Source organism: Lipophrys pholis, assembly GCF_963383615.2.
Source record: "Lipophrys pholis genome assembly, chromosome: 14".
In the NCBI taxonomy this organism is placed as follows: Eukaryota; Metazoa; Chordata; class Actinopteri; order Blenniiformes; family Blenniidae; genus Lipophrys; species Lipophrys pholis.
In genome coordinates, this window is record NC_137633.1 from 10,826,973 (window position 1) to 10,854,148 (window position 27,176).

Genomic DNA, 27,176 nt, shown 5'->3' on the forward strand with positions numbered 1-27,176 from the left:
ACATTATCTCACAAAAGTAGAATACTGTCGAAAAAATCCAACATTGTAGATTCGTAGTGTCACTGTAATTAATAAGTCAAAACACCTGCAAAGCCGTATGGAGAATCATCTTTCATGGTCTCTGGCTACTCAACCTGTATATTTGCCTCTTTGTAGGGCATTTAAAAGATTAATCCTAAAGCCATGGAGTGACTTCTGTGTTGATTCTCAATTATATTTCAAGTATCAAGGAAGAGAAGTTAACATACGTCTTTGTTCATGAAATGTTTTTTAGCTAAAATAATGGCACGTTTTTAGCTGCATCATAAGCGACAACTCCCTTTCGCCCTCTATCGACCATACATTGTAACAGCAAATAGACGGGGAAATGGTTTTTCAGTTGCATTGTGGGAATTGAAGGCAATTCGTGTTGGAGTCCAGTTGAATACGCATGCATAAAACTACAACAACCACAATCCTTTGCGCGAATAAGACCATTGTGACTGTTGCGGCGTTTTGACAGCAGTCCGCCTCTGACTGTTCTCAGTTGACCGCCGCTCAGCGTCAGTCTCGGTTCTTTGTCTCTTTGGTTGCCGTCGACTTCTTCCCGCAATGTCGGAAGGTGGGGGGACGGAGGAGAACTCCGGCACCATGGAAGTGTCGGCCGTTCAAACGGTCGCAGACACCTCCGTGCTGCAGAAGCACATCAGGAAACTGGTGCCGCTGCTGCTGGAAGATGGCGGCGAGGCCCCGGCCTCACTGGAAACCGCCCTGGAGGAGAAGAGCGCCGTGGAGCAGATGAGGAAATTCCTGGCCGATCCCCAGCTTCACACCATCCTGGTGGAGAGAAGCGCTCTCAAAGGTACATTTAGGAAACAGTGGATGTCCTAAATGCTATGTAACACAGGGGCGTTTATCTGCTGCCCCCCTATTTACATTAAATGACTCAGCATCGTCTCTGCAAAGCAAACATTTAAAATGATAACCTGTGAAATATCTTCATATCCGATTCATGGCCATTCCCTTTATGATACTATCAACACGGCTTTTAAAATAATGTGATTGAGCTGCGCCACAATGGGTGTGGATAGCTCATCACAACACACGACACTGTACTGAAGACTGGACATCATCCTGCATGTTAAATGACACAATTTGCTGATTAAATGCAGTGTAATTCACTATCGTCTCCACCTTGCATACATACATTTTAAAGCAGTGTGTGTATATACATAATTGTATTGTGGTGGTTGTAGGAATCGATGCTGCACACACGACAAAAGAAAATCTACACGAAAAACAACCCAGTGTCAAAGAAATGCAAAGAGAATGAAGCCTTTGTCAATCTGTTGGTCATATGTTTTTGCTGATGTCAGCTTAATCATGTGAACTAGTTTGTTTCAAAGAACGCATTATTTTCAGTTTCCTCCAGGGGAACTAATCCTCAGCTTCTGGGCCTGTTATATTTGAGTGCTGAATCTTGATCCTGAATAATGCACATGACCCAGTCACTCAGTCTGTGCCCAGAGGTTTTGGATTCACTTCCCTGGCCTATTCGTGGTTTAGCTCCGAGAATACTGATGCTGCAATGCAGAATGCAGTGTCTGCAGCTCGCAGTTATTATTGTTAAGGAGGGTGAGGGCATAGATACACGGAAGCAGAGCAAATTCCCTGGTTGTCATCCTGCTGACGCATAACCCACACAACGCAAATGACCTCAGCTCATAAACACGCTGTTTAGTTGGACTTTATCACTTTTATTTTCTTTTTTTATTGCTACTCAGTAAAGAGATGTAGAGAGTGAAAGACAGTCCGAAAAATCACAAAGCTCGCATTGTGGTGCATGTGGCCGAAGTTTAAGTTTTGTGGGAATGTGGTGTATTAAAGTAGGCATAACTTATGTCTACATTGACGACAGCCACTTTCACTTGTTCAGGAAAATCTTAACTGCATAAAAAAAGTAATACATAACAATAGACATTTGTTTTGTTCTTTAACAAAAAGCCACAATTAACAAAATTTAAGGAATTCATTACTATTTTATGAGAATATAAATATTTGACGATTGACTTTTAATTGCTCTTCACAGAGGATGTTGGTGATGAGGGAGAGGAGGAGAAGGAGAGCATCACCTACAACGTCAGCATTGATATACACTACGGAATCAAGTCCAACAGGTTAGTGATGACTTCACTGCAAAGAGCAGGCACCTATTTATTTTTTTTATTTTTTTATATCCAATCAAGATGCTTTCTTATATAATGGAAACTGTTCTGATGGTTGGTTTTCCTTCTAAAGTTGTGCTCCATTCTCTTTTCCTACAGCTTGGCTTTAATCAAGAGAACCGCTGTCATCGACGCAGATAAACCAATTTCAACCCAAGTGCGAGTGCTGACGCTGAGTGAAGACTCTCCCTACGAGACACTTCATTCTTTCATCAGCAATGCGGTTGCTCCTTTCTTCAAGTCCTACATTCGTGAGTCTGGCAAGGCAGATAGGTAATTTTTTTTGTATACTTCTAATAACTTTCCATGTACAAAAAATAAGTATTTCCGAGTTTGGTATTGAGTAGTAAATGTCATGGAGGAAAAATAAAGTGCCCTTTGTGTATGAAGAGTGCTAAACCTTCCATTTTCCTTAAGCTACATCCCACTCAGTGTTTCACTTAATGTTCTCTTTTATACCTCTCTAGGGATGGAGATAAGATGGCACCCTCTGTTGAGAAGAAGATTGCTGAGCTGGAGATGGGCCTTCTCCATCTGCAGCAGAATATTGAGATTCCTGAGATCAGCCTGCTCATCCACCCCATCATCACAAACATCGCCAAGCAGTGCTACGAACGTGGGGAGAAGCCCAAGGTCACTGATTTTGGAGACAAAGTGGAAGACCCAACCTTCCTCAACCAGCTGCAATCTGGAGTTAATCGCTGGATTAGAGAGATCCAAAAAGTGAGAGGCCTTATATAAATATATTACATTATATTTCATCTTGTGAAACATGACAAAAAAATTAAAAACAACAATCCTGCAGCCATTAAAAAGAAAAATTGTCTGTCTTTCAGTTAAACACCACTGAGTTTATTTTTCTTGTCACTAACCACTCTCCCAGGTGACAAAGCTGGATCGCGACCCAGCTTCAGGCACAGCATTGCAGGAGATCAGCTTCTGGCTCAATCTGGAGAGAGCTCTCAACAGGATTCAAGAGAAAAGAGAAAGTCCTGAGGTCCTGCTCACCCTGGACATCCTAAAACATGGCAAACGGTTCCACGCTACTGTCAGCTTCGACACCGATACTGGTCAGTGAATAGCCGTTAAGGTGGCACTTCTTTTTATATTGATTGGCCTGTCGTTAAGTCTTGGTTCCTCAACTTTTTTCTCACAGGTCTGAAACAGGCAGTGGAGACTGTCAATGACTACAATCCATTGATGAAGGACTTCCCTCTTAATGACCTCCTTTCTGCCTCGGAGCTTGATAAGATCCGTCAAGCCCTGATGGCCATTTTTACTCACCTCAAGAAAATCAGGAACACCAAATATCCCATTCAGAGAGCACTGCGTCTGGTAGAAGCCATCTCCAGAGACTTGAGCTCACAGCTCCTCAAAGTGCTGGGTACCAGGAAGCTCATGCATGTTGCCTATGAAGAGTTTGAAAAGGTTTGTGCAGCTTGGTCCACATCAATGATTAAAATGTTCTTGAATTTATCGCTGTAGTTGTTCAAAACAACACGTCTCCTGAAAGTCTACTTAAACTTCTCTGTGCAGGTCATGGTGGCTTGTTTCGAGGTCTTCCAGACGTGGGAGGATGAATATGAGAAACTGCAGGTGCTTCTGAGGGACATTGTGAAGAGGAAGAGAGAGGAGAACCTGAAGATGGTGTGGCGTTTGAGCCCCGCCCACAGGAAGCTCCAGTCCCGGCTGGACCACATGAGGCGTTTCAGAAGGCAGCATGAGCAGCTGAGAGCTGTCATCGTCCGTGTGCTAAGGCCTCAGGTAAAGCACCTTTCCCATCTGTCACTGTTGTAGTTTTAACAGCAGGCCTTGTCATTATTACGTATTTCCTGGCAGTTTTGTTACTCCTTTCTGTCAATCCGTTCAAATTTGTATTAAATGTTTTGTTTTGTCACAAATTGATGGAAAGTTGCTTTTTCTTCAGGTGTCTGCAGTGCCACAGCACGCCCCTGGAGAGACCGTTGAGCCTCAGGACATGAAGGTGGCTGGAGTTCTGTTTGATGCTGCCGATGCCAATGCCATCGAGGAGGTCAATCTGGCCTATGAGAATGTCAAAGAAGTCGACGGCCTGGATGTGTCAAAGGAAGGCATGGAAGCCTGGGAAGCTGCCATGAAGCGTTACGATGAGCGCATCGACCGCGTGGAGACCCGCATCACAGCCCGCCTGCGAGATCAGCTGGGAACCGCCAAGAATGCCAATGAGATGTTCCGCATCTTCTCCCGCTTCAATGCTCTCTTTGTGCGCCCCCACATCCGCGGTGCCATCAGGGAGTACCAGACACAGCTCATCCAGCGCGTGAAAGACGACATTGAGTCGCTGCATGACAAGTTCAAAGTGCAGTATCCTCAGAGCCAGGCCTGCAAGATGAGTCACGTCCGAGACCTGCCGCCTGTGTCCGGCTCCATCATATGGGCCAAGCAGATAGATCGTCAGTTGACTGCGTACATGAAGAGGGTGGAAGATGTTCTCGGGAAGGGCTGGGAAAACCATGTGGAGGGACTGAAGCTGAAGCAGGATGGAGATAGCTTCAGGGCTAAACTCAACACTCAGGAGATATTTGACGACTGGGCTCGCAAGGTAGGGAGCAATGACTTCTCGGACGTTTGAAAATTGCTTGATTGTTCTGGTTGTGCTTGGGTTTTATAAGTCTTTGTCTTCTTTTCTTTTTCCAATCAGGTGCAGCAGCGTAATCTTGGTGTCTCTGGACGGATCTTCACCATAGAGAGCACTCGTGCCCGTGGAAGGACTGGAAACATGCTCAAGCTAAAAGTCAACTTCCTCCCAGAGATCATCACCTTGTCCAAAGAGGTCCGCAACCTGAAGTGGCTGAGCTTCCGTGTTCCTCTCGCCATTGTCAACAAAGCCCACCAAGCCAATCAGCTGTATCCATTTGCCATCTCTTTGATTGAGAGTGTGCGCACCTATGAGCGCACTTGTGAAAAGGTGGAGGAAAGGTCCTCCATCTCCCTGCTCGTGGCCGGGCTCAAGAAAGAGGTTCAGGCTCTCGTCACAGAAGGCATCACTTTAGTCTGGGAATCCTACAAGCTGGATCCTTATGTTCAGCGGCTGGCGGAGACCGTCTTCAACTTCCAAGAGAAGGTTAGGCACCAAATGAGACTGTCATTATTGGATATATTTACAAATGGTTGTTCTTACCAAACAAGGGTTCTTTTCCTAATCTGTTTCCAGGTGGATGACCTCTTATTGATCGAAGAGAAGATCGATCTGGAGGTCCGGTCCCTGGAGACTTGCATGTTTGACCACAAGACCTTCTCAGACATTCTTAACCGTGTCCAGAAAGCTGTGGACGACCTCAATCTGCACTCGTATTCCAACTTGCCCATCTGGGTCCATAAGCTGGACAATGAGGTTGGTTTTACAAATTAGTCAGAAAATGTTTTTTGTTACTTCCTATATGTTTTATGGGCATGTCATGATTAAATTGTTATTTTCTTAGATCGAGCGCATCCTGGGAGTACGTCTACAGGCTGGTCTTAAGGCTTGGACTCAGGTGTTGCGTGGCCAAATGGAAGACAAAGCAGATGTGGATATGGACACAGAAGCTCCACAAGTCAGCCACAAACCTGGAGGAGAGCCTAAGATCAAGGTAATCATTTTGACTCATGGCACTCTGTTGCCTCTTTACCCAACTGATTAAGATATGGAAAGCCTTGGCCACCTGGTGTACTATTTAAATTAATTTCTTTTTCCATTTTTATTTTTATCCTCCCAGAATGTAGTCCATGAGCTCAGGATTACAAACCAGGTGATCTACTTGAACCCACCAATTGAAGACTGCCGCTACAAACTCTACCAGGAGATGTTTTCTTGGAAGATGGTCATCCTTTCTCTACCCAGGATCCAGAGCCAGAGATATCAGGTAGGGATGATTCCATAAAAAATATGGAGATTGTTAAGCACTATGGACAGATCTGTGAAAAAATTGGAAATAAATTATCATACAAATGTAGTGCTATGTTTTAGATTGAACGTAATTGTCAAAATTTGATTTTTATTTTTTTTAAGTCATTCTGTCCTTCCCTATCAGGTGGGAGTCCACTACGAGCTCTCAGAGGAGGAGAAGTTTTACCGCAATGCCCTGACCAGGATGCCAGATGGTCCTGCAGCTTTGGAAGAGGCCTACAATGCAGTGGAAGACATAGTGAATGAGGTGGAGCAGTACGTGAAGGTATGAACCATAAGTAACTCAATGTGTTCTACTGTTTCAATTGTTTTCTTTTCATTTTTTTCCTCTTAACAGTCCCAACTTTTTTTTTCATAAATGGAGACATGTACATTATGTTGGGATTATCCTTATATCCTGTTGTTTTTTATTTCACCATATTTTGCACTTGTGCGATTATCTCTCACTTTTAGCGACTTTGACAACCTCCTTCTCTCATCCATTTCCAGGTTTGGCTGCAGTACCAGTGCTTGTGGGACATGCAAGCAGAAAATATCTACAACCGTCTGGGTGAAGATCTCACCAAGTGGCAGGCCCTGCTGGTCCAAATCCGCAAAGCACGAGGAACCTTTGACAATGCTGAGACTCGCAAAGAGTTTGGACCTGCAGTCATTGATTATGGCAAGGTACTAATGATAGTGTAACAGAAGCATTTTGATAAATGTGTCATTCACAACTTTGTCTCATTTAAACATTTTAGTTTGACACAGTTGAAATTAAGCTTAAAATCTGTTAAGATTTTTACTTTGTAAACTATATTCTCATTACTCATCCATTGGAGTTTAACTTGATTACACTGTTTTGTTTTGTTTTGTTTTTGAGTCTGTGGGCTTTGTATTAAGTCTTTGTATTTGTTTCTTACCACAGGTCCAATCAAAGGTTAACTTGAAATATGACTCCTGGCACAAAGAGGTCCTGAGCAAATTTGGACAGATGCTTGGTCAGAACATGCAGGACTTCCATGCGCAGATCTCCAAGGTAAAGACATGCTTTAAAATACACGTTGTCTAACCATTTTCTGTTGCACTGAGACACACAATGCAATGATTCTTGAAAAGAGTTCTCTTTAAACACATTTACCTGTTCTTTCAAAGTCTCGTCAAGATCTAGAGCAGCACTCTGTGGACACGGCCAGCACCTCTGATGCTGTCAACTTCATCACATATGTGCAAACCCTCAAGCGCAAGATCAAACAGTTTGAGAAAAATGTGGACGTAAGTACTGAAAAATATGTTGTATAATCCCTTGCATTAATGCCCGTTATATGATTTTAAGTTTTTGTTTCAGTTTTTAAGTTGGTCAATTTCAACAGTTTCAAATCACCTTTGTTTCTATCTGTAGTTGTTCCGTAATGGGCAGCGTCTGCTGGAGAAACAAAGGTTCCAGTTCCCTCCTTCTTGGCTCTACATTGACAACATTGAAGGTGAATGGGGTGCATTCAGTGACATAATGAAGCGCAAAGACACGGCAATACAGCAGCAGGTGGCCAACCTTCAGATGAAGATTGTCCAAGAGGACAAAGCTGTGGAAAACCGCACCACAGACTTGCTCAGTGACTGGGAGAAGACCAAACCAGTTGCTGTAAGGAAACTTGTATTATTTGATTTTACTGCGGAATAATAGAAGATTTGCTTTTGTTGTTGTAGTTTCCCCACGTCATACTTAATTGCATTTCTGTTCCATCAGGGTAACCTGCGTCCAGAGGAGGCCATTCAGTCTCTCACGATCTATGAGGGAAACTTTGGCCGACTTAAGGTTGAAAGAGAGAAATGTGCCCGTGCCAAAGAGGCCCTGGAGCTCACCGACACTGGTCTGCTCAGTGGCAGCGAGGAGAGGGTGCAGGTAATGCATGACCCCATTTAGTAATGGCGGTTATTTTTTTTAATATTACGCATTATATCATGTAGTGGTTGCACTCTTGATTAGTAGTATTAGTTCGATTCAAACAATTTCATAGGGCTTTCTGGCTGTACGTCTTTGTTTTTTAAACTAAGGCAAACCCTTTTTGTAAAGAAGCCCTACTTTGAAATAATTTCTGTCTTTGTTGTGACTTGTAGGTGGCACTGGAGGAGCTTCATGACCTGAAAGAGGTGTGGTCCGAGCTATCAAAGGTCTGGGAGCAGATTGACCAAATGAAGGAGCAGCCATGGGTCTCTGTGCAGCCTCGCAAGGTGGGAATATATATATAGTTTTCGGTCTCTGTACTGTACAGGTCAAATTCTGCAAATATAATAATTACTTCTTGATTTTGTATTCTTAGCTTCGTCAGAGTCTGGATGGTCTGCTGAACCAGCTTAAGAACTTCCAAGCAAGACTGAGACAGTATGCTTCCTACGAGTATGTCCAGAGGCTTCTCAAAGGATACCTGAAGGTCAGAAAGTTCGTCTTTCTCAACACAAGGTTTTGACTGGCAGGTTATTGCAAGTCCATTTTAAGTCATTGGGCGTTTTGTTTTTTTCCCCTCATACTGTAGGTGAACATGTTGGTGATTGAGCTGAAATCTGAGGCACTGAAGGATCGCCACTGGAAGCAGCTGATGAAGCGCTTGCATGTGAACTGGGTCTTGTCAGAGCTGACCCTTGGTCAGATCTGGGACGTTGATCTGCAGAAGAATGAGATGGTCGTGAAGGACGTTCTCCTGGTGGCCCAGGGTGAGATGGCCCTGGAAGAGTTCCTCAAACAGGTGAGGAGTAAGGTTTCATAATCTATATAATTGCTAATAATCTTCAATTTGTTTCATTTTAAATTATGCGGCTGTGGTTTTTCAGATCCGCGAAGTGTGGAACTCGTATGAGCTTGACTTGGTGAACTACCAGAACAAGTGCCGTCTGATACGAGGCTGGGACGACCTCTTCAACAAGGTCAAAGAGCACATCAACAGTGTGTCTGCCATGAAGCTGTCTCCTTACTACAAGGTAAAGACAATCTTATACACAGCACAATAAGACAGTAGTTTCATGTTTTTGTAAAATATGACCCTGAGGAACTGCCTCAACATTGTGCTCTATATTGTTTATTTTTTACCAGGTGTTTGAAGAAGATGCCCTGAGCTGGGAAGACAAGCTGAATCGCATCATGGCTCTGTTTGATGTTTGGATTGATGTCCAGCGTCGCTGGGTCTATCTGGAGGGCATTTTCACAGGCAGTGCTGACATCAAACATTTGCTGCCTGTTGAAACCCAAAGATTCCAGAGGTAAATGGAGAAACCTACCACAGCACCCATACTTTATTGTCACATTCAAGGTTCATAAATTATGTCCGCTGTGGTGTTTTCATAAATTAAAATAGTATTTTAAGAACTAGTATTTCATATATTGGTAGTACATATATAGCATTTTTAAGTTTGCACTTTTTTCTGAATGTAATGTCTTTTTGTTTTGTTTTGTTTTTTCTTAGTATCAGCACAGAGTTCTTGGCACTGATGAAGAAGGTGACAAAGTCGCCTTTAGTCATGGATGTGCTCAACATTCAGGGGGTGCAGAGATCCCTGGAGCGACTGGCTGACCTTCTGGGTAAAATCCAGAAAGCTCTCGGAGAATATCTGGAGAGAGAAAGGTCCTCCTTCCCCAGGTATGAATAGGATACTGAGGCGAAACGTCAGGATCATGAAACGTGCATGTCGCTAGTCAGATTTTTAAATGTGTCATTATGTTCGATATTTGGGAATAATGCATACCTAATACAAATTTACAGATGATGCATCTTTATTTAACATTCACCCTCTTGTTGACAGATTCTACTTCGTGGGAGACGAGGACTTGCTTGAGATTATCGGCAACAGCAAGAACGTGGCCAAACTCCAGAAGCACTTCAAAAAGATGTTTGCTGGAGTCGCCAGCATCCTACTCAACGAGGACAACACCGAGGTGCTGGGAATCTCCTCGCGTGAGGGTGAGGAGATCTTCTACAAGACACCCGTCTCCATCACACAACACCCGAAGATCAACGAGTGGCTCACTCTCGTGGAGAAGGAGATGAGGGTGACGTTGGCCAAGCTGCTAGCGGAGTCTGTCACAGAGGTCACCGGCTTCAACAAGGGTACAGCCGTGGACCTTAGCCAGTACATCAACTGGATTGATCGCTACCAGGTTTGAATTCAAAACATTTTTTTCCTTCATACAACCTATAAAACAACTCTATTCCAAATGTTAAAATTGTGACTCTGTGGTAATGTGACTTTATCGGTATTGTTTCTCCTCAGGCCCAGCTCGTAGTTCTGTCCGCCCAGATTGCCTGGTCTGAGAACATTGAATATGCCCTGACCACCATCTCTGGCAGTGGGGACATGAAACCCATGCAAGAAGTGCAGTCAAATGTGGAGGCCACTCTCAACGTGCTGGCTGACACTGTGCTCATGGAGCAGCCTCCACTTCGCAGGAGGAAACTGGAGCATCTGGTAAGAGTCCATCATTTTATGTTGTGTTTTTGAAAGAAATCTGTTTTGAAAGAAGAGTTTCTAAAATTCCTTCTGTTTCTAGATTACCGAGCTGGTGCACCAACGTGATGTGACCAGGAGTCTGATCAAGAACAAGATCGACAACCCCAAGTCTTTTGAGTGGCTCAGCCAGATGCGCTTCTACTTTGACCCCAAGCAGACAGATGTCCTCCAACAGTTGTCTATTCAGATGGCCAATGCCAAGTTCAACTACGGCTTTGAATACTTGGGTGTCCAGGACAAGCTTGTCCAAACTCCACTGACAGATCGTTGCTATCTCACCATGACTCAGGCCCTGGAGGCTCGCCTTGGAGGATCACCATTTGGTATGGATCCTCATTGTGGCCATATTTACTCTCGGAGTTGGTTTCTGACAAAGTTAAAGCATGTAACACCTAAATCACCATCTCTTGTCTAGGTCCTGCTGGCACAGGGAAGACTGAGTCCGTGAAAGCCCTGGGTCACCAGCTCGGTCGCTTTGTCCTGGTCTTTAACTGTGACGAGACCTTCGACTTCCAGGTACATGATTGCATTCCTTTTCATTTCTCATAACTATTTTATAACAAAGACAATTTCACCAATCCATTACACACATTCATTTTATTGTTTCCTATTTCCAGGCCATGGGTCGTATCTTCGTGGGTCTGTGCCAGGTTGGAGCCTGGGGCTGCTTCGACGAGTTCAACCGTCTGGAGGAGAGAATGCTGTCAGCCGTCTCTCAGCAGGTCCAGTACATTCAGGTGGCCTTGAGAGAGCACAGCAACCCCAACAGAGACAGGAGTACGTATGACACTTGGACCCTCCACACCTTTGTCGTTCTTGCTCGTGTTAAAAAAAACAAAAAAAAAAACACAACCCTTCCCTTTGATGAAACTGTCTCCATATAAGCACTTGTGAGCAAAACATTTGTTTTTAATCAACTATCAAATGGCAAAATCCCAAACGGGTAACATTGATCACTTTGTGTTATGTCTAATAACACATGATGTATAATATTCTGTTATGGTCACATCAGAACATAAGACAATAAATGTAGATTGTGTTGAAAATAAGTGATCCTCTGTTCCCCTTCTAGGTGTGCCTGTAACCACAGAGCTCTTGAACAAGCAGGTGAAGGTGAGCCCAGACATGGCCATCTTCATCACCATGAACCCTGGCTACGCTGGACGTTCCAACCTGCCCGACAATCTGAAAAAGCTGTTCCGCAGCTTGGCCATGACAAAGCCCGACCGTCAGCTTATTGCACAGGTCATGCTTTACTCCCAAGGTTTCCGAACAGCTGAGATTCTCGCCAAGAAGATCGTACCTTTCTTCAAGTATGTACTCTGTTTGGGTCAAGGATAAATAAATTTAAACGATTGTAAGACATTCTTCTATTCTCATTTTATCTCCTGTTCCATTTTCAGACTGTGCGATGAACAGCTGTCATCTCAGAGTCATTATGACTTCGGGCTCCGAGCACTCAAGAGTGTGCTGATCAGTGCCGGTAATGTCAAACGTGAGCGCATCCAGAGAATCAAAAGGGAGAAACATGAGCGGGGAGAGAACGTCGATGAGAATGATATAGCTGAGAACCTGCCTGAACAGGAGGTAAAAAAGACTTGCAAGACGTGTCTCTGTTTTCAATTAGTACTGAGTTTTAATAGCTATTGAAAGTGTTATTTCAGTAGATTCGTTAAGTTTTAATCAGTCTGTATCTTGCTCACTTTAGATCTTGATCCAGAGTGTTTGTGAGACAATGGTCCCCAAGCTGGTGGCGGAGGACATCCCTCTGCTGTTCAGCCTCCTGTCAGATGTCTTCCCTGGAGTTCAGTACCATCGTGGAGAGATGACTGCTCTAAGGGAGGAGCTGAAGAAGGTCTGCAGTGAGATGTACCTCACCTACGGAGATGGAGACGATGTTGGCAGCATGTGGGTGGAGAAGGTATGGAGTAGAATAGAGTTGATCGCCCTGTGTGGTGTGGAGAGAATATTGCTTCGAGCTCCATTATCATCTTTGTCATTGAATCTCTTTCAGGTGCTCCAGCTGTACCAGATCACGCAGATCAACCACGGTCTGATGATGGTGGGACCCTCAGGCAGTGGAAAGACCATGGCATGGAGGGTGCTGCTCAAAGCCCTGGAGAGGCTCGAAGGTGTTGAGGGCGTGGCCCACATCATCGACCCGAAAGCCATCAGCAAAGACCACCTGTATGGAACCCTGGACCCCAATACTCGAGAATGGACTGATGGATTGTTCACACACATCCTCAGAAAGTGAGTTCTAGCACAGATTATTGATCAACCAAAATAAACTAATTTAATGTGACAAATCAAAATCCTTTATTAAAAACTGCTTATCTTTCACTTTCAGGATCATTGACAATGTCCGAGGTGAACTGCAGAAACGTCAGTGGATCATTTTCGATGGCGACGTCGATCCAGAATGGGTTGAAAATCTGAACTCTGTCCTGGACGACAACAAGTTGCTAACTTTGCCCAATGGAGAACGTCTCAGCTTGCCACCAAATGTAAGAACAGTCCCAACACAGGTCTCTACTTGTGTCCTAGTACTGATTTGTTTGAAGCATGTTAATATTTATGGTTTTGTCTTTCTATCCAGGTGCGTGTCATGTTTGAAGTACAGGACCTGAAGTATGCTACGCTTGCCACTGTGTCCCGTTGTGGCATGGTCTGGTTCAGTGAAGATGTCCTCAGTACCGACATGATCTTCAACAACTTCCTAGCTCGCATTCGCAGCATCCCACTCGATGAGGGAGAGGACGAAGCTCAGCGCCAGCGAATAGGCACAGAAGATGAGGACGAGACTGCTTCTCCAATGCTACAGGTAATAAAAGAGGGGGGAAACTTTTGAGAACAACTCCTCAAGCATGTTGTGTATACTCAATTTGACGTGTTTTACTCTAGATCCAGAGGGATGCTGCTGCAGTCCTGCAGCCATACTTCACCTCCACAGGCCTTGTGATCAAGGCCTTGGAGCATGCCTCGAAGATGGAGCACATCATGGATTTCACCCGCCTGCGCTGTTTGGGTTCTCTGTGCTCAATGCTGCACCAGGCCTGCCGCAATGTGGCTCTCTACAACAATAATCACCCCGACTTCCCAATGCCCATCGACCAGCTGGAGAAGTATATGCAGGTAATCTTTCCCTTACCTTTACCGAAAGGAACATATGACTGTTAAATAAAATGTCCTCTAAAACGTGGCTGATGATGATTCTAATGCTGGTCTCTGCAGAAATATTTGATCTACGCTGTGCTGTGGTCCTTCTCTGGTGATGGACGATTGAAAATGAGGGCAGAACTTGGAGAATACATCCGTCGCATCACCACTGTGCCCCTACCCTCTGCTCCCAATGTCCCCATCATTGACTATGAGGTACAGGCTCAATTTGTTAGAGAGATATTGTAGGAAATTAATTTGCAGTCACTGAAAAGAGAAAATACTCATATCCTGTAATTCCTGAATGTTAATTCCAATTTAAAATTTTTGTTCAGGTGTGCATCTCTGGTGAGTGGCAGTCCTGGCAGGGCAAGGTGCCTCAAATTGAGGTAGAAACCCACAAAGTGGCATCCCCAGATGTTGTGGTTCCGACTCTGGACACAGTTCGCCATGAGGCTTTGCTTTACACATGGCTGGCAGAGCATAAGCCACTGGTACTGTGTGGACCGCCTGGATCTGGAAAGACCATGACTTTGTTCAGCGCTCTCAGGGCTCTTCCTGATATGGAGGTGAGGGACACACATTTTACTCATCAGTCTTTCATACAGTTACTTAGCTGTTCGTCTTTGTTTCATGTACTGAACAGTTGCTATCGAAAATGAAAACATAGTTTGTTTGAGGAGTGCTTACTTTGCTTTTTACTCTCCCAGGTTGTTGGTCTGAACTTCTCCAGTGCCACCACCCCAGAACTGCTCCTGAAGACCTTTGACCACTACTGTGAGTATCGTCGTACCCCCAACGGCGTGGTCCTTGCCCCTGTCCAGCTGGGCAAGTGGTTGGTCTTGTTCTGTGACGAGATCAATCTTCCCGACATGGACAAGTACGGCACACAGAGGGTCATCTCTTTCCTCAGACAGGTATTTTCACAATCACTGACAAACTGACCATATGTGCTCCATACATTCTACAGGAATATTCTAAGTCTGTGTTTTGGTGAATATCAATGATGTAAAATTATGACCTTCTCAAACATTTTTTGGCAGATGGTGGAACATGGTGGTTTCTACCGCACTTCAGACCAGACTTGGGTCAAACTGGAGAGGATCCAATTTGTTGGAGCCTGTAATCCTCCAACTGATCCAGGCAGAAAGCCTCTCACACACAGGTACAATTCATTACAACTAGAAAGGATTATTGTGCTCAACACAGGACAAAGAAAGCAAAAAATATCAATATGGCAAATGCTAACAGTGACCATGATACCATGCACTCTTAGATTCCTGCGACATGTTCCAGTGGTGTATGTGGACTATCCAGGCCCAGCTTCTCTCACCCAGATTTATGGAACATTCAACCGTGCCATGCTGCGTCTCATCCCATCTCTGCGCACCTATGCTGAACCTCTCACGGCTGCTATGGTCGAGTTCTATACCATGTCTCAGGTAAAGGAAATTGCACAATATAAATGAAGCACTCAAACTTTTGTTTCATTTATATGCTTATTTGTTTTCTTACATGTTTCATTTTAAAAAATTTTCCCTTCGATTCCAGGAGCGGTTCACTCAGGACATTCAGCCTCACTACATCTACTCTCCCAGAGAAATGACCCGCTGGGTGAGGGGCATTTTTGAGGCCCTGCGACCTCTCGAGACTCTACCTGTGGAAGGACTCATTCGTATCTGGGCCCATGAGGCTCTTCGTCTCTTCCAGGACAGGTGAGTGCTACTTTCGATCGAGGCTGAATGCTATCTATCCCAAACCCAGACCATGTAGTGTACTTTTTTTATCTAATTGACAAATTAGTCAGTTGACTATGTGATGGTCTTTTTCAGGCTGGTGGGCGATGAAGAGAGAAGGTGGACAGATGAAAACATCGACACAGTCGCTCTCAAACACTTCCCCAACATTGATAAAGACAAAGCTCTGAACAGACCCATCCTCTACAGCAACTGGCTCTCCAAGGTAAATCAGAGATACAATGGCTTTAATGCAATTTCGGCTTGAATCTAAAGAACCTACTTCAGTTTAGCGAGTTTATTTCCATTTGCACTGAGTTTTGTGCTTTTATAAATGCAGGACTACATCCCAGTGGAACAGGAGGAATTGAGAGACTATGTGAAGGCCCGTCTGAAGGTTTTCTATGAGGAAGAGCTGGATGTTCCTCTGGTGCTCTTCAATGAAGTGCTAGACCACGTCCTCCGAATTGACAGGTGACCAACATTTTCCAAGCATCTCTCAGCACTACAAGTTGATTTTTAGAAGGAAAAAAAGTTTATTTTTCAATCTGAAAAGGCTGGTGTTAACTTGAATTGTTTTCTTTTTGTAGAATCTTCCGTCAGCCTCAGGGCCATCTCCTGTTAATTGGAGTGAGTGGAGCAGGAAAAACCACTCTTTCTCGATTTGTAGCCTGGATGAATGGACTAAGCGTCTATCAGATCAAGGTTTGCGCAATATTATTTAGAATACTTTGAATAATTCATGTCAATAAACCTGCCTGTTGTATTGATCTTTATTTCTTATTTTGTGTCCAGGTACACCGGAAATACACTGGGGAGGACTTCGATGAAGACCTCCGTACTGTGTTGCGTCGCTCGGGTTGTAAGAATGAGAAGATCGCCTTCATCATGGACGAGTCCAATGTGCTGGATTCTGGTTTCCTTGAGAGAATGAACACACTGCTGGCCAATGGAGAGGTAATGTGAACATATCAGGGCACCAGGTGGATAACTGCTGAGCTGTACTCGGTGGAGTTTAGTCTTCTGATACAATGAATGTGCCCAGGTTCTGTATGTAATTTTTTCATGATGCCTTTTTTTACGGGTGTCTGCAGGTTCCTGGACTTTTTGAGGGAGATGAATATGCCACCCTTATGACTCAGTGTAAGGAGGGAGCCCAGAAAGAGGGCCTGATGCTCGACACTCATGAAGAGCTGTACAAGTGGTTTACCAGCCAGGTCATCAGAAACCTCCACGTCGTGTTCACCATGAACCCCTCATCTGAGGGTTTGAAAGACAGGGCTGCCACCTCTCCTGCCCTCTTCAACAGGTAACAAGGCTCATTTTGAATCACTGTGGGACATTCGAAAGGGATGAAACTGGCCTGTAAGATGAGTTTTAATGTTCACTAAAAACTTTTTTTTATCACCAGGTGTGTGTTGAACTGGTTTGGAGACTGGTCTACCGAGGCTCTGTATCAGGTGGGTAAAGAGTTCACCAGCAAGATGGATCTGGAGAAGCCCAACTACAAGGTTCCAGACTACATGCCCATCGTCTACGACAAGCTGCCCCAGCCACCTTCTCACCGCGAGGCTATTGTCAACGGCTGCGTGTTTGTACACCAGACTCTTCACCAGGTAGGGTTGTTTGGTTGTTCATTGCAGTGATTTGTGACTTGATTGTATATTGTGCTTTTATAGATGGAGCACGTCCGAGTCAGCTTTTTGTAATTGTAAAACAAACATTGTAGGCAAACAACCGTCTGGCCAAGCGTGGTGGGCACACCATGGCCATTACTCCTCGCCACTACTTGGACTTCATCAACCAGTATGCCAACCTGTTCAACGAGAAACGCAGCGAGCTGGAAGAGCAGCAGATGCACCTCAACGTTGGTCTCCGCAAAATCAAAGAGACCGTCGATCAGGTAACTACATCTTCCATTTCTTTGCATTACCTAATATGAATTATGGCAAGTTTAGTAATACAGTTTTCAGAAATGCATCATGGTAAACCCGCCAATGTGTACCTTTTATGTTTCGTATTCATCCAGGTGGAAGAACTTCGCCGTGACCTGAGAATTAAGAGCCAGGAGCTGGAGGCAAAGAACGCTGCTGCCAATGACAAACTGAAGAAGATGGTCAAAGACCAGCAGGAGGCTGAAAAGAAAAAGGTAAAAGGATTCAATATCAAGCAAGAAAAACTGCAGCCCATCGCAACTCAGGAATTTAAGTTTTGTTGGAAATTTTGGACTGAACTTGATACTTTTTCTACTTTGACTCCAGGTGATGAGCCAGGAGATCCAGGAGGCTGTGTACAAGCAGCAGGAGGTGATCAAGGACAAACAGCTGAGTGTCAAAGAGGACTTGGACCAGGTGGAGCCGGCTGTCATTGAGGCTCAGAATGGTACAACGATTCTTCTTCCTTTCCTGACGACTACATTTATTATTACTGTTCCCATGTTGTCATTGGCTTTTATACACCGGACCTGCAATCACAGCTTCATTTCTGCTTGTATCCTCCTGTCATCACTGCTTCTTCCTTTGTCTTAATGTCCATTCCTCTTCACCTGATGTTAATAGCTGTTAAGTCCATTAAGAAGCAGCACCTGGTGGAGGTGCGTTCCATGGCCAATCCACCCGCGGCTGTCAAGCTGGCCCTGGAATCAATTTGCTTGCTCCTGGGAGAGAGCACAACCGACTGGAAGCAGATTCGATCCATCATCATGAGGGAGAACTTCATTCCCACCATTGTTAACTTCTCTGCTGAGGAGATCAGGTGAAATAAGAGACATGTTTTATACTTGTTTACTAAAGAGCTGTTTCTGTTTTGTTTTTTCTATCCCCTGTCTTCCCCTGCGGGTCCTTTTGAATTTCTCCCCTCTTATTCCCATAAACACACCTCCTCTCCCCCTCCCTTGTACTGTTTCCTCTCAAACACACTCCTTCCACTTGACTAGCGGTGAGTTCTATTAAGCGGCAGCATCTAGTAGAAGTACGGGCTATGACCAATCCCCCAGCTGCAGTCAAACTGGCCCTGGAGTCTATCTGCCTTCTGCTGGGCGAGGAGACCAATGACTGGAAAAGAATCAGACAAGTTATTATCAGGGATAATTTCATCACCAGTATAGTCAACTTTTCCTCTGAGGACATGAGGTACCAGCGTCACAATGTTTTTGTCTTCATAGAATGGAAGCAGCAAATCAGTCGGTTCAATCAGCACGAGTGATTTTTCTGATTAGTACTTGATTGTAGCTCTTTGAAGGAAAATGGAATCCGAGAATAAGCCGATGATAATGACCTCTGTACTTGTCATTGTTGTGATTTCTTATGGTGAAGTTGGTAGAAAGTGCCCCCTTCCAATGTCCTGACAAAATTTAAATAATCCTGTAGAACCCAATACATTTTCTTTAATTTACTATCAGTTCTCAAATTGAAGTTGATGCCAGCATTGTAAAAAGTAGCTTTATTTAATCTTTTTGTGTCATAATTTATTTTCTCCAGTGACTCCATCCGTGAGAAGATGAAGAAGAACTACATGTCCAACCCAAGCTACAACTATGACCAAGTGAACAGGGCGTCTCTGGCCTGTGGACCTATGGTGAAATGGGCTATTGCTCAGGTACGACTATGCAATATTGAACTCGGGATCAGAATTGGGCAAAGTGGAATCTCTTCTGATGAACATGTGTGGTCCTTCTTTCTAGCTGAATTACGCTGACATGCTGAAGCGCGTGGAGCCTCTGCGTAATGAACTGCAGAAGCTTGAAGATGATGCCAAGGACAACAAGACAAAGGCAGAGGAGGTAGAGCAGATGATTCGAGACCTGGAGGCGAGCATTGCACGCTACAAGGAGGAGTACGCCGTCCTCATCTCAGAGGCCCAGGCCATCAAGGCTGACCTGGCTGCAGTCGAAGCGAAGGTAACAAATTGGTTTACCTCACATCAGCCTCCTCAGCAGGAGTTTAAGCTGATTGAGTTTGCTTGAATAATTGATTTCACCCTCTGATTCCAGGTGAATCGCAGCACAGCCCTGCTGAAGAGTCTGTCAGCTGAGAGGGACCGCTGGGAGAAGACCAGCGAGACCTTCAAGAACCAGATGTCCACCATCGCAGGAGACTGTCTGCTCTCTGCAGCGTTCATCACATACGCCGGCTACTTTGAACAACAGATGAGACAGAACTTGTTCACTACGTGGTCCCACCACCTGCAGCAGGCCAACATTCAGGTATTTGAAGAGCCATTCTCACTCAGTACATTAATACCAGTCATTTGTATATTGCTAAGGATTACAGTTCTGTCCTATTGCTCACTTGTTCAGTTGGAAAAATGTTCAAATGTTCAGCAATCCCGCCAGATATTCTTATTTTGCTCCTTTAACCTGATGCCAGATAAAAAAACTAATTTTGTCATGATTTTTTATCTTCCTCCAGTTCCGTACAGATATTGCCAGAACTGAATACTTGTCCAACGCTGATGAGAGGCTCCGCTGGCAAGCAAACTCCCTCCCTGCAGACGACCTCTGCACTGAAAACGCCATCATGCTGAAGCGGTTCAACAGGTCAGCACCTGAATTCGATATCAAGTGTAACTTTAATATTTACCATTTGATTATTAATTTGTGTGAAATTTAAAATCTTCCTCATATTTCTGCCATTTTAGATATCCACTGATCATTGACCCGTCAGGCCAAGCGACAGAATTTATCATGAACGAGTACAAAGACCGCAAGATCACCAGAACCAGCTTCCTGGACGACGCCTTCAGAAAGAACCTGGAGAGTGCTTTGCGTTTTGGAAACCCACTGTTGGTGCAGGTAAGAGCCATTAGCTCACCCTAATTTCATTTTTTTTTTGTAAACGCGATAACTGCCCGGTGCTAGCAAATTCATTACTGACTCATTTATAATTTGTGTATTTTCATTTAGGATGTGGAAAGCTACGACCCCATCCTGAACCCAGTGCTCAACAGAGAGGTCCGCAGGACCGGAGGACGAGTCCTCATCACCCTCGGAGACCAGGACATCGATCTGTCCCCTTCATTTGTCATCTTCCTCTCCACCAGAGACCCAACTGTAAAGAAACTATTACATTAATTCTTTCCGTTATATTATTCAATACTATATATCTGTGATTTATTATTCTCGTGGCTGAACAAAGTGCGAGAAGGCTAATCTGTATTCTCTGATGTGCATGCAGGTCGAGTTCCCACCAGACTTGTGCTCTCGTGTTACTTTTGTCAACTTCACTGTGACACGCAGCAGTCTTCAGAGCCAGTGTCTCAACGAGGTCCTCAAGGCTGAGAGGCCTGACGTGGACGAGAAACGCTCTGACCTCCTCAAACTGCAGGGTAAGCCACAAAATGCCAGAGCTGTATTGTTTTCCACCACCTGTGTCTTTGAAAGATTTGCTCACAAAATGAGACAAACTATAACCCCCCCTCCCGTCTCTTGCAGGCGAATTCCAGCTGCGTCTGCGTCAGCTGGAAAAATCCCTCCTGCAGGCCCTTAACGAGGTCAAGGGTCGCATCCTTGATGACGACACCATCATCACCACCCTGGAGAATTTGAAGAAGGAGGCAGCTGAGGTGACCAGGAAGGTGGAGGAGACGGATATTGTCATGGCTGAGGTAGAGGCAGTGTCCCAGCAGTACTTGTCTCTGTCCTCTGCCTGCAGCAGCATCTACTTCACCATGGAGTCTCTCAATCAGGTTTCTACACTTCTCACTCTCTTTCTGTGTCTTTTAACTTCTAACTCGCCCACTAAATTATAAGTACTAATAATATTTGCTTTGTTTCTCCTTTCAGATGCACTTCCTCTATCAGTACTCTCTTCACTTCTTCCTGGACACGTACCACACGGTGCTGTACGAGAACCCCAACCTCAAGGGCATCACCGATCACACACAGAGACTCGCTGTCATCACAAAGGACCTCTTCCAGGTTTGAAAAGTGATTTGTGAAAACAGGACACACCTTTTGAGGGGAGGGACTGAATATGGCTGACGCAACATTGTATTATTTCTATACAATTAGGTGGCCTTCAACAGAGTGGCCAGAGGCATGCTGCACCATGACCATATCACCTTCTCCATGCTGCTCGCCAAGATCAGCTTAAAGGGCATGACCAGGTATAATACCAGCAGAAGTATGGCATACAACACAGGTCATAGGCACAGCGTTTCTAATCATTGTATATTTTCTGAACGTCTCTAGCGAGCCGCCATATGATACAGAATTCCAGCATTTCCTTCGTGGGAAAGAGATTGTCCTGACGGGAATCTCGCTGCCCAAAGTGAAGGGTCTGACTACCGATCAGTGTGAGGCCATGGTCCGACTCAGCCGCCTGCCTGCATTCAAAGACCTGGTGGAAAAAGTTGAGGCTGACGAGGTGAGTGTTCCCTCTGGTACGACTCTGACAGACTGTGAATTTTTCATACATTCTTATTCATTTGTTATCTTGCGGTGTTTCTTCAGCAATTCTTCATGTGGATTGAGAGCAATACTCCGGACCTGGCAGTTCCTTACCTGTGGTCAGAAGAGAAGCAGTCCAGTGAGTACCTGGGCTTGGACTATATTCTTGCTATATTTGACCGGATCTGGCCTGTATGTATTCACATGGACCTCTTCTTTTCCAGCTCCCATCGGTCAGGCAGTGCATCAGTTGCTGCTGATCCAGGCCTTCCGCCCCGACCGCCTGCTGGCCATGTCGCACATATTCGTCTCAAAGGTCCTGGGAGAGAGCTTCATGAACATCATTGAGCAGCCCCTTGACCTGGCTAACATTGTGGACAGCGAGGTAATGATTTATTTTTCATCCATAATATTCTCTTTCAAAGTGTTTGTTGTTTTTGGATGAATTGCTGACATTCCTCTTCTTGTGTTCGTAGGTGAAGCCAAGCACTCCAGTGTTGATGTGCTCGGTACCAGGTTATGATGCCAGCGGACTGGTCAGAGATCTTGCTGCAGAGGAGAACAAACAAATCACATCTATTTCTATTGGTATGAAGGAGCAAACATACAAGTCTGAGTTCAGTTATCACATAATCCAGATGCTTATTGTGACCTGAATCAAAGTCTTGATGCAGAGATTGTAATTGCTTTCATATTCCCACCGTTCACAGGTTCAGCTGAAGGCTTCAATAAGGCTGAGAGAGACATCAACACCGCAGTCAAGTCTGGCAGGTCGGCACTGCTCACTCAGTGTACTTCAATGTGCTTGGGTGTGCCGGTGCCCTAAATAAATTGTTTCTCCTGCAGATGGGTGATGTTGGAGAACGTCCACCTGGCTCCTGGATGGCTAATGCAGCTGGAGAAGAAGCTTCACTCCATGCAGCCTCATGCCAGTTTCAGGCTTTTCCTCACAATGGAGATCAATCCCAAGGTATAACCTCATCACTCACTGGAAGATTTCTGGACTATTGGTCAGGCAGTGCATCAGCTGCTGTTGTGAAGCAGGTGAAAATAATTTGAGTGGATTCCCCCCCCCGTAGTTACTTTTTGTTTTCCCCCCCTTTCAGGTGCCAGTGAATCTGCTTCGTGCCGGTCGTATCTTTGTGTTTGAGCCTCCTCCAGGTGTCAAGGCCAACATGCTCAGGACCTTCAGCAGCATCCCTGTGGCTCGCATGTGCAAGGTGACCCAGACTGAAATTACCAACGAACAAACGCACACTTCCAAACATTTGCAAGTAACCTCCAACCGCTCTTCCAAGATTTGCTGTCTAATGTTTGTCTTCCATATGTTTACAGGCTCCCAACGAACGTGCACGCCTTTATTTCCTGCTTGCTTGGTTCCACGCTGTCATCCAGGAGCGTCTGCGCTACGCACCACTCGGCTGGTCCAAGAAGTATGAGTTTGGGGAGTCTGACCTCCGCTCTGCTTGTGACACAGTCGACACATGGCTGGACGACACTGCTAAGGTTAGACACCAGAACAAAACACAGCTTTATATGGGATTTGTTTCAATATTGGAATGGTTTCGTACTGACAATTTAAAAAAAAAAAAAAAAAAAAAAGTAACAACAATACATTCTTACATGCAGATATTGTCAATAAATTTTGTAGTTGGAAGGGTTTTCTTGGCATTTTATAAACAAGTGTCCTCATAACTGTGAAACACTCGTACAGGGCCGTCAGAACATTGCACCAGACAAGATCCCCTGGGCTGCTCTGAAAACCCTCATGGCTCAGTCCATCTATGGAGGCCGCATTGACAACGAGTTCGACCAGCGGCTGCTCAACACCTTCCTGGATCGCATCTTCACCAAGAGAAGCTTCGATAGCGAGTTCAAACTGGCTCTCAAGGTTGATGGGCATAAGGACATCAAGATGCCGGACGGCATTCGGTCAGTATCGGTTGACTTTCAATGTAACACCTGCAATCCTGATATGGTGGAATTTTTTTTCCAATGAATCTAAAAATAATGTTAATGATATGTGTTTGTTACAGACGGGAGGAGTTCATGCACTGGGTGGAGATGCTTCCCGACACTCAGACTCCATCTTGGCTTGGTTTGCCCAGCAATGCAGAGAAAGTTTTGCTCACCACTCAGGGTATGCTGCTGCTGTCCTCTTCATAACCTCTGAAGTTTTCCTCTTACCATCCATTTGTCCACAGGATAAGTCTTAATCTGTTCCAGTGTTTCATCTCCGACTGCGACAGGGTGTCTCCGTGCAATCAGAAGATTGCTCATTACTAATCTCTCATCTTTCCATTGATTCTCTTTAACTCACAAGCAGGTTTTTTTTTTTTTAAACAAGTAGTCCCTCCTTGCAGCCTTTTGTAACATAGTGAAGCTGTAGTCTCAGCAATCGTAGCTAAAAAGGGGCCAGAGGATGGGTGTGTGTATCCTCACCCTCCAGCAGCTGTATTTCACAGCCATCATGTCGCTTTGCTAAGATACCCTCCCAACCCCACCCTCAGGTTGTGTTCGATACTCCCCTTGACTTCCACTTCCTCCGACTCTCCTTTAGCCCCCCCCACACCCCTCCTCCCTGTTGGATGTCCACACCCTCTCCCAACTCCCAGAGTCCCAGCTGCCAAACCACCCACCACCAACACTCCCCTCTTTTCATCATCCTCACCCCTTAGTTCGTTTCTCCAAACTTTCATCTTACATCGTTTGTGTCGTTGCCTCCAGATCTGGTTGGTCAGGATTTGTTTTTTCTTTTGATACCTTCTGCAACTTTATTTTACAGTTGATGGAAACTGCCTGAAGCCTTGTTTGTTTTGTGTAAACCGATGTCGTCCTTATTTGTTAACCTTGCACAACCTTTTTTTTGTTTGTCGGAAGAAAAAAAACTAACTCTTCCGTGAGACAAGCTGTTTGTTTCTTTCCTCCACAATTAATTTCTTCTCCCCTCCCTTTACCTGCCACCATGGCCTTGTCTTCCACCTCCCTCCCTGCTCACTCGCTACCACTCCTGGGCTGCGCAGGCACTGACATGATGGGTAAGATGCTGAAAATGCAGATGTTGGAGGATGAGGATGACCTTGCCTACGAGACGGAGACGAAGGAGCGCACCTCGTCCACATCCGATGCTCAGCCGGCGTGGATGAGGACCCTCCACACCACCGCCTGCAACTGGCTGCAGCTAATGCCGCAAACGGTCAACCCACTCAAACGCACAGTGGAGAACATCAAGGTAACGGAAGAAATCCAGTATCCGTTTATTGCTGAGATCAGACCTGCTCATTTAAATTGCGCCTGACGTTTGAGTTGAAAAGCAACATTAAAGCACAGGTTTCAATCGCTGTCATCGTTTTATTCGTACTCGTTGCACATCTGTCCAGCTTTAGCATTTTCTTCACGCTCGTTTGTTTCCAAACGCCAGGACCCACTCTTCCGGTTCTTCGAGCGTGAGGTGAAGATGGGCGGCAAGATGCTTCAGGAGGTCCGTCAGGATCTGTCCGATGTGGTGTCGGTGTGCGAGGGCAAGAAGAAGCAGACCAACTACCTGCGCACACTCATCAGTGACCTCGTGAAAGGTTTTCTACTCTCTTCCCGTGCTGTTGTTGAACCTCGTTTGGTTTTTGAAATCCGAGAACAGATAACAAGACTGCGTCTCTCTGCAGGAATCCTGCCTCGCAGCTGGTGTCGGTACACTGTCCCAGCCGCCATGACTGTGATCCAGTGGGTGGCAGACTTCAGTGAGCGAATCAAGCAGCTGCAGCAGATCTCCCAGGGAGCCGCCAGCGGGGGTGCAAAGGAACTGAAGGTACTGCTTCTGAATAAATTCAAGCATGTTTCGACTCTGAAAACCGAGATCCGCTCGTGTAATGGTGCATTTCCTTTCTTTTTCCATCTTCTCCACATCAGAACATCCATGTGTGCTTGGGCAGCCTGTTTGTGCCCGAGGCGTACATCACCGCCACCCGTCAGTATGTGGCACAGGCCAACAGCTGGTCCCTGGAGGAGCTGTGTCTCGAGGTCAATGTCACCACCGCTCAGGGCACTGCTCTGGACGCCTGCAGCTTTGGCATCAAAGGTCAGACTAAAACACAATGCAGACTTTGGTAATGCAACAATTAAGGTTGAAAAAGTCAATGTCCCACTCCTGCTCAAGTCCGATTCAAATACTTTGAGACCAGGCCAGAAGGCATCTTGTATATATGAGATGAACTTATGAGCTTTGAACTTTTAACAAGTGGCCTAATATGTCAATACTGAATTTTCATGATGTCTTTTTTCCCCAACTTTTACTTTCCAGGTCTGAAACTGCAAGGAGCCACTTGTGCCAACAACAAGCTGTCTCTGTCCAACACCATCTCCACTGAGCTGCCGCTGACTCAGCTCCGCTGGATCAAGCAGAGCAATGCCGAGAAGAGACACATGGTACAAGCAGCATGTGGACACGTCACTGCTTTATTGGATGTTCTCTCCTGTCGTGGCGTAGCTTCATCTGCATGTTGTTTTCTTTCCTTCCTCCCCTCTCCAGGTAACTCTCCCCGTGTACCTGAACTTCACCCGGTCGGATCTCATCTTCACCGTTGACTTTGACATCGCCACTAAAGAAGACCCCCACAGCTTCTATGAGCGTGGCGTTGCCGTTCTGTGCACAGAGTAAAACACATCAAGTCATTCCTGCAGACAGAAAAGTTGTCGGCTATAATCAGACACACACTTAATCACTTACATTCATAACAAGTTTTAAAAGTAGTTGTAGCGTGTTGCATTCCAGTATAATGGATAAAAAATAGAAACTGAATCATTGTGGAGCCGTAACGTTTGTTCATTAGAGTTTTGGGGAAGTGCATCAGAAGGTCGAGGGAATGTTGTCAGAAGGTAAATTGAAAGAAAATGAGGAGGAAGATGAAGAAAATGTTTTTGTGAAAGGGTTGGTATGTTTTTAGATTGAATAAAGCTGCTTGTAGGAACTCAACTGCTCGGTGTGATTTTTGTTCTGAACTGGAGCCTCCAGACCTCCACCTTCAGGCTCATCGTTGAGTGATTATACAGTTGTTTTCAGATAAACTTGGCCACCTCGCTGTGATTTCTGCCTTGAACAGTAAGCAGTGTTCATTTCAAGCTACCTGCAACTGTTGGAAAATATTTAAGTCTTCACGACATGGACTCAAACTTCTGAAAATATTGACCTTGTAGAATTCCAAAACAGCCCAACTATGGGTGAAGGCCTGCTGCACAGTGCACACCAGTCCATCACAGAGTTGAACGGTTATTCAGACTCAAGGAAA

At 45.1% G+C, this 27,176-nt stretch overlaps 1 protein-coding gene across 1 annotated transcript; it reads left to right on the forward strand.

The window, feature by feature from the left end:
- The first annotated feature begins 460 nt into the window (after window positions 1–460).
- On the forward strand, window positions 461–26,858 carry dync1h1 (dynein, cytoplasmic 1, heavy chain 1). The gene is made up of 78 exons (XM_080480390.1): window positions 461–841; window positions 2,069–2,156; window positions 2,304–2,477; window positions 2,672–2,927; window positions 3,088–3,274; window positions 3,361–3,632; window positions 3,741–3,968; window positions 4,132–4,785; window positions 4,885–5,307; window positions 5,398–5,577; window positions 5,666–5,815; window positions 5,942–6,088; window positions 6,257–6,397; window positions 6,622–6,798; window positions 7,040–7,150; window positions 7,267–7,386; window positions 7,514–7,753; window positions 7,859–8,014; window positions 8,230–8,343; window positions 8,433–8,543; window positions 8,646–8,855; window positions 8,941–9,087; window positions 9,200–9,366; window positions 9,570–9,743; window positions 9,907–10,261; window positions 10,375–10,569; window positions 10,652–10,934; window positions 11,027–11,127; window positions 11,229–11,388; window positions 11,684–11,924; window positions 12,015–12,198; window positions 12,320–12,532; window positions 12,626–12,864; window positions 12,962–13,118; window positions 13,211–13,435; window positions 13,516–13,746; window positions 13,846–13,986; window positions 14,106–14,339; window positions 14,481–14,687; window positions 14,814–14,935; window positions 15,047–15,212; window positions 15,322–15,485; window positions 15,603–15,732; window positions 15,847–15,980; window positions 16,097–16,211; window positions 16,302–16,463; window positions 16,601–16,815; window positions 16,918–17,122; window positions 17,236–17,409; window positions 17,536–17,655; window positions 17,768–17,888; window positions 18,065–18,260; window positions 18,986–19,103; window positions 19,189–19,404; window positions 19,498–19,710; window positions 19,916–20,043; window positions 20,145–20,298; window positions 20,410–20,556; window positions 20,681–20,831; window positions 20,938–21,191; window positions 21,289–21,423; window positions 21,517–21,611; window positions 21,697–21,871; window positions 21,958–22,033; window positions 22,119–22,279; window positions 22,371–22,482; window positions 22,605–22,665; window positions 22,741–22,864; window positions 23,001–23,114; window positions 23,230–23,400; window positions 23,609–23,826; window positions 23,931–24,034; window positions 24,918–25,126; window positions 25,316–25,469; window positions 25,557–25,699; window positions 25,801–25,969; window positions 26,192–26,316; window positions 26,420–26,858. The coding sequence occupies exons 1-78, from the start codon at window positions 592–594 to the stop codon at window positions 26,546–26,548; spliced, it is 13,923 nt and encodes a 4,640-aa protein (XP_080336516.1). The 5' UTR covers window positions 461–591; the 3' UTR covers window positions 26,549–26,858.
- Window positions 26,859–27,176: the final 318 nt, after the last annotated feature.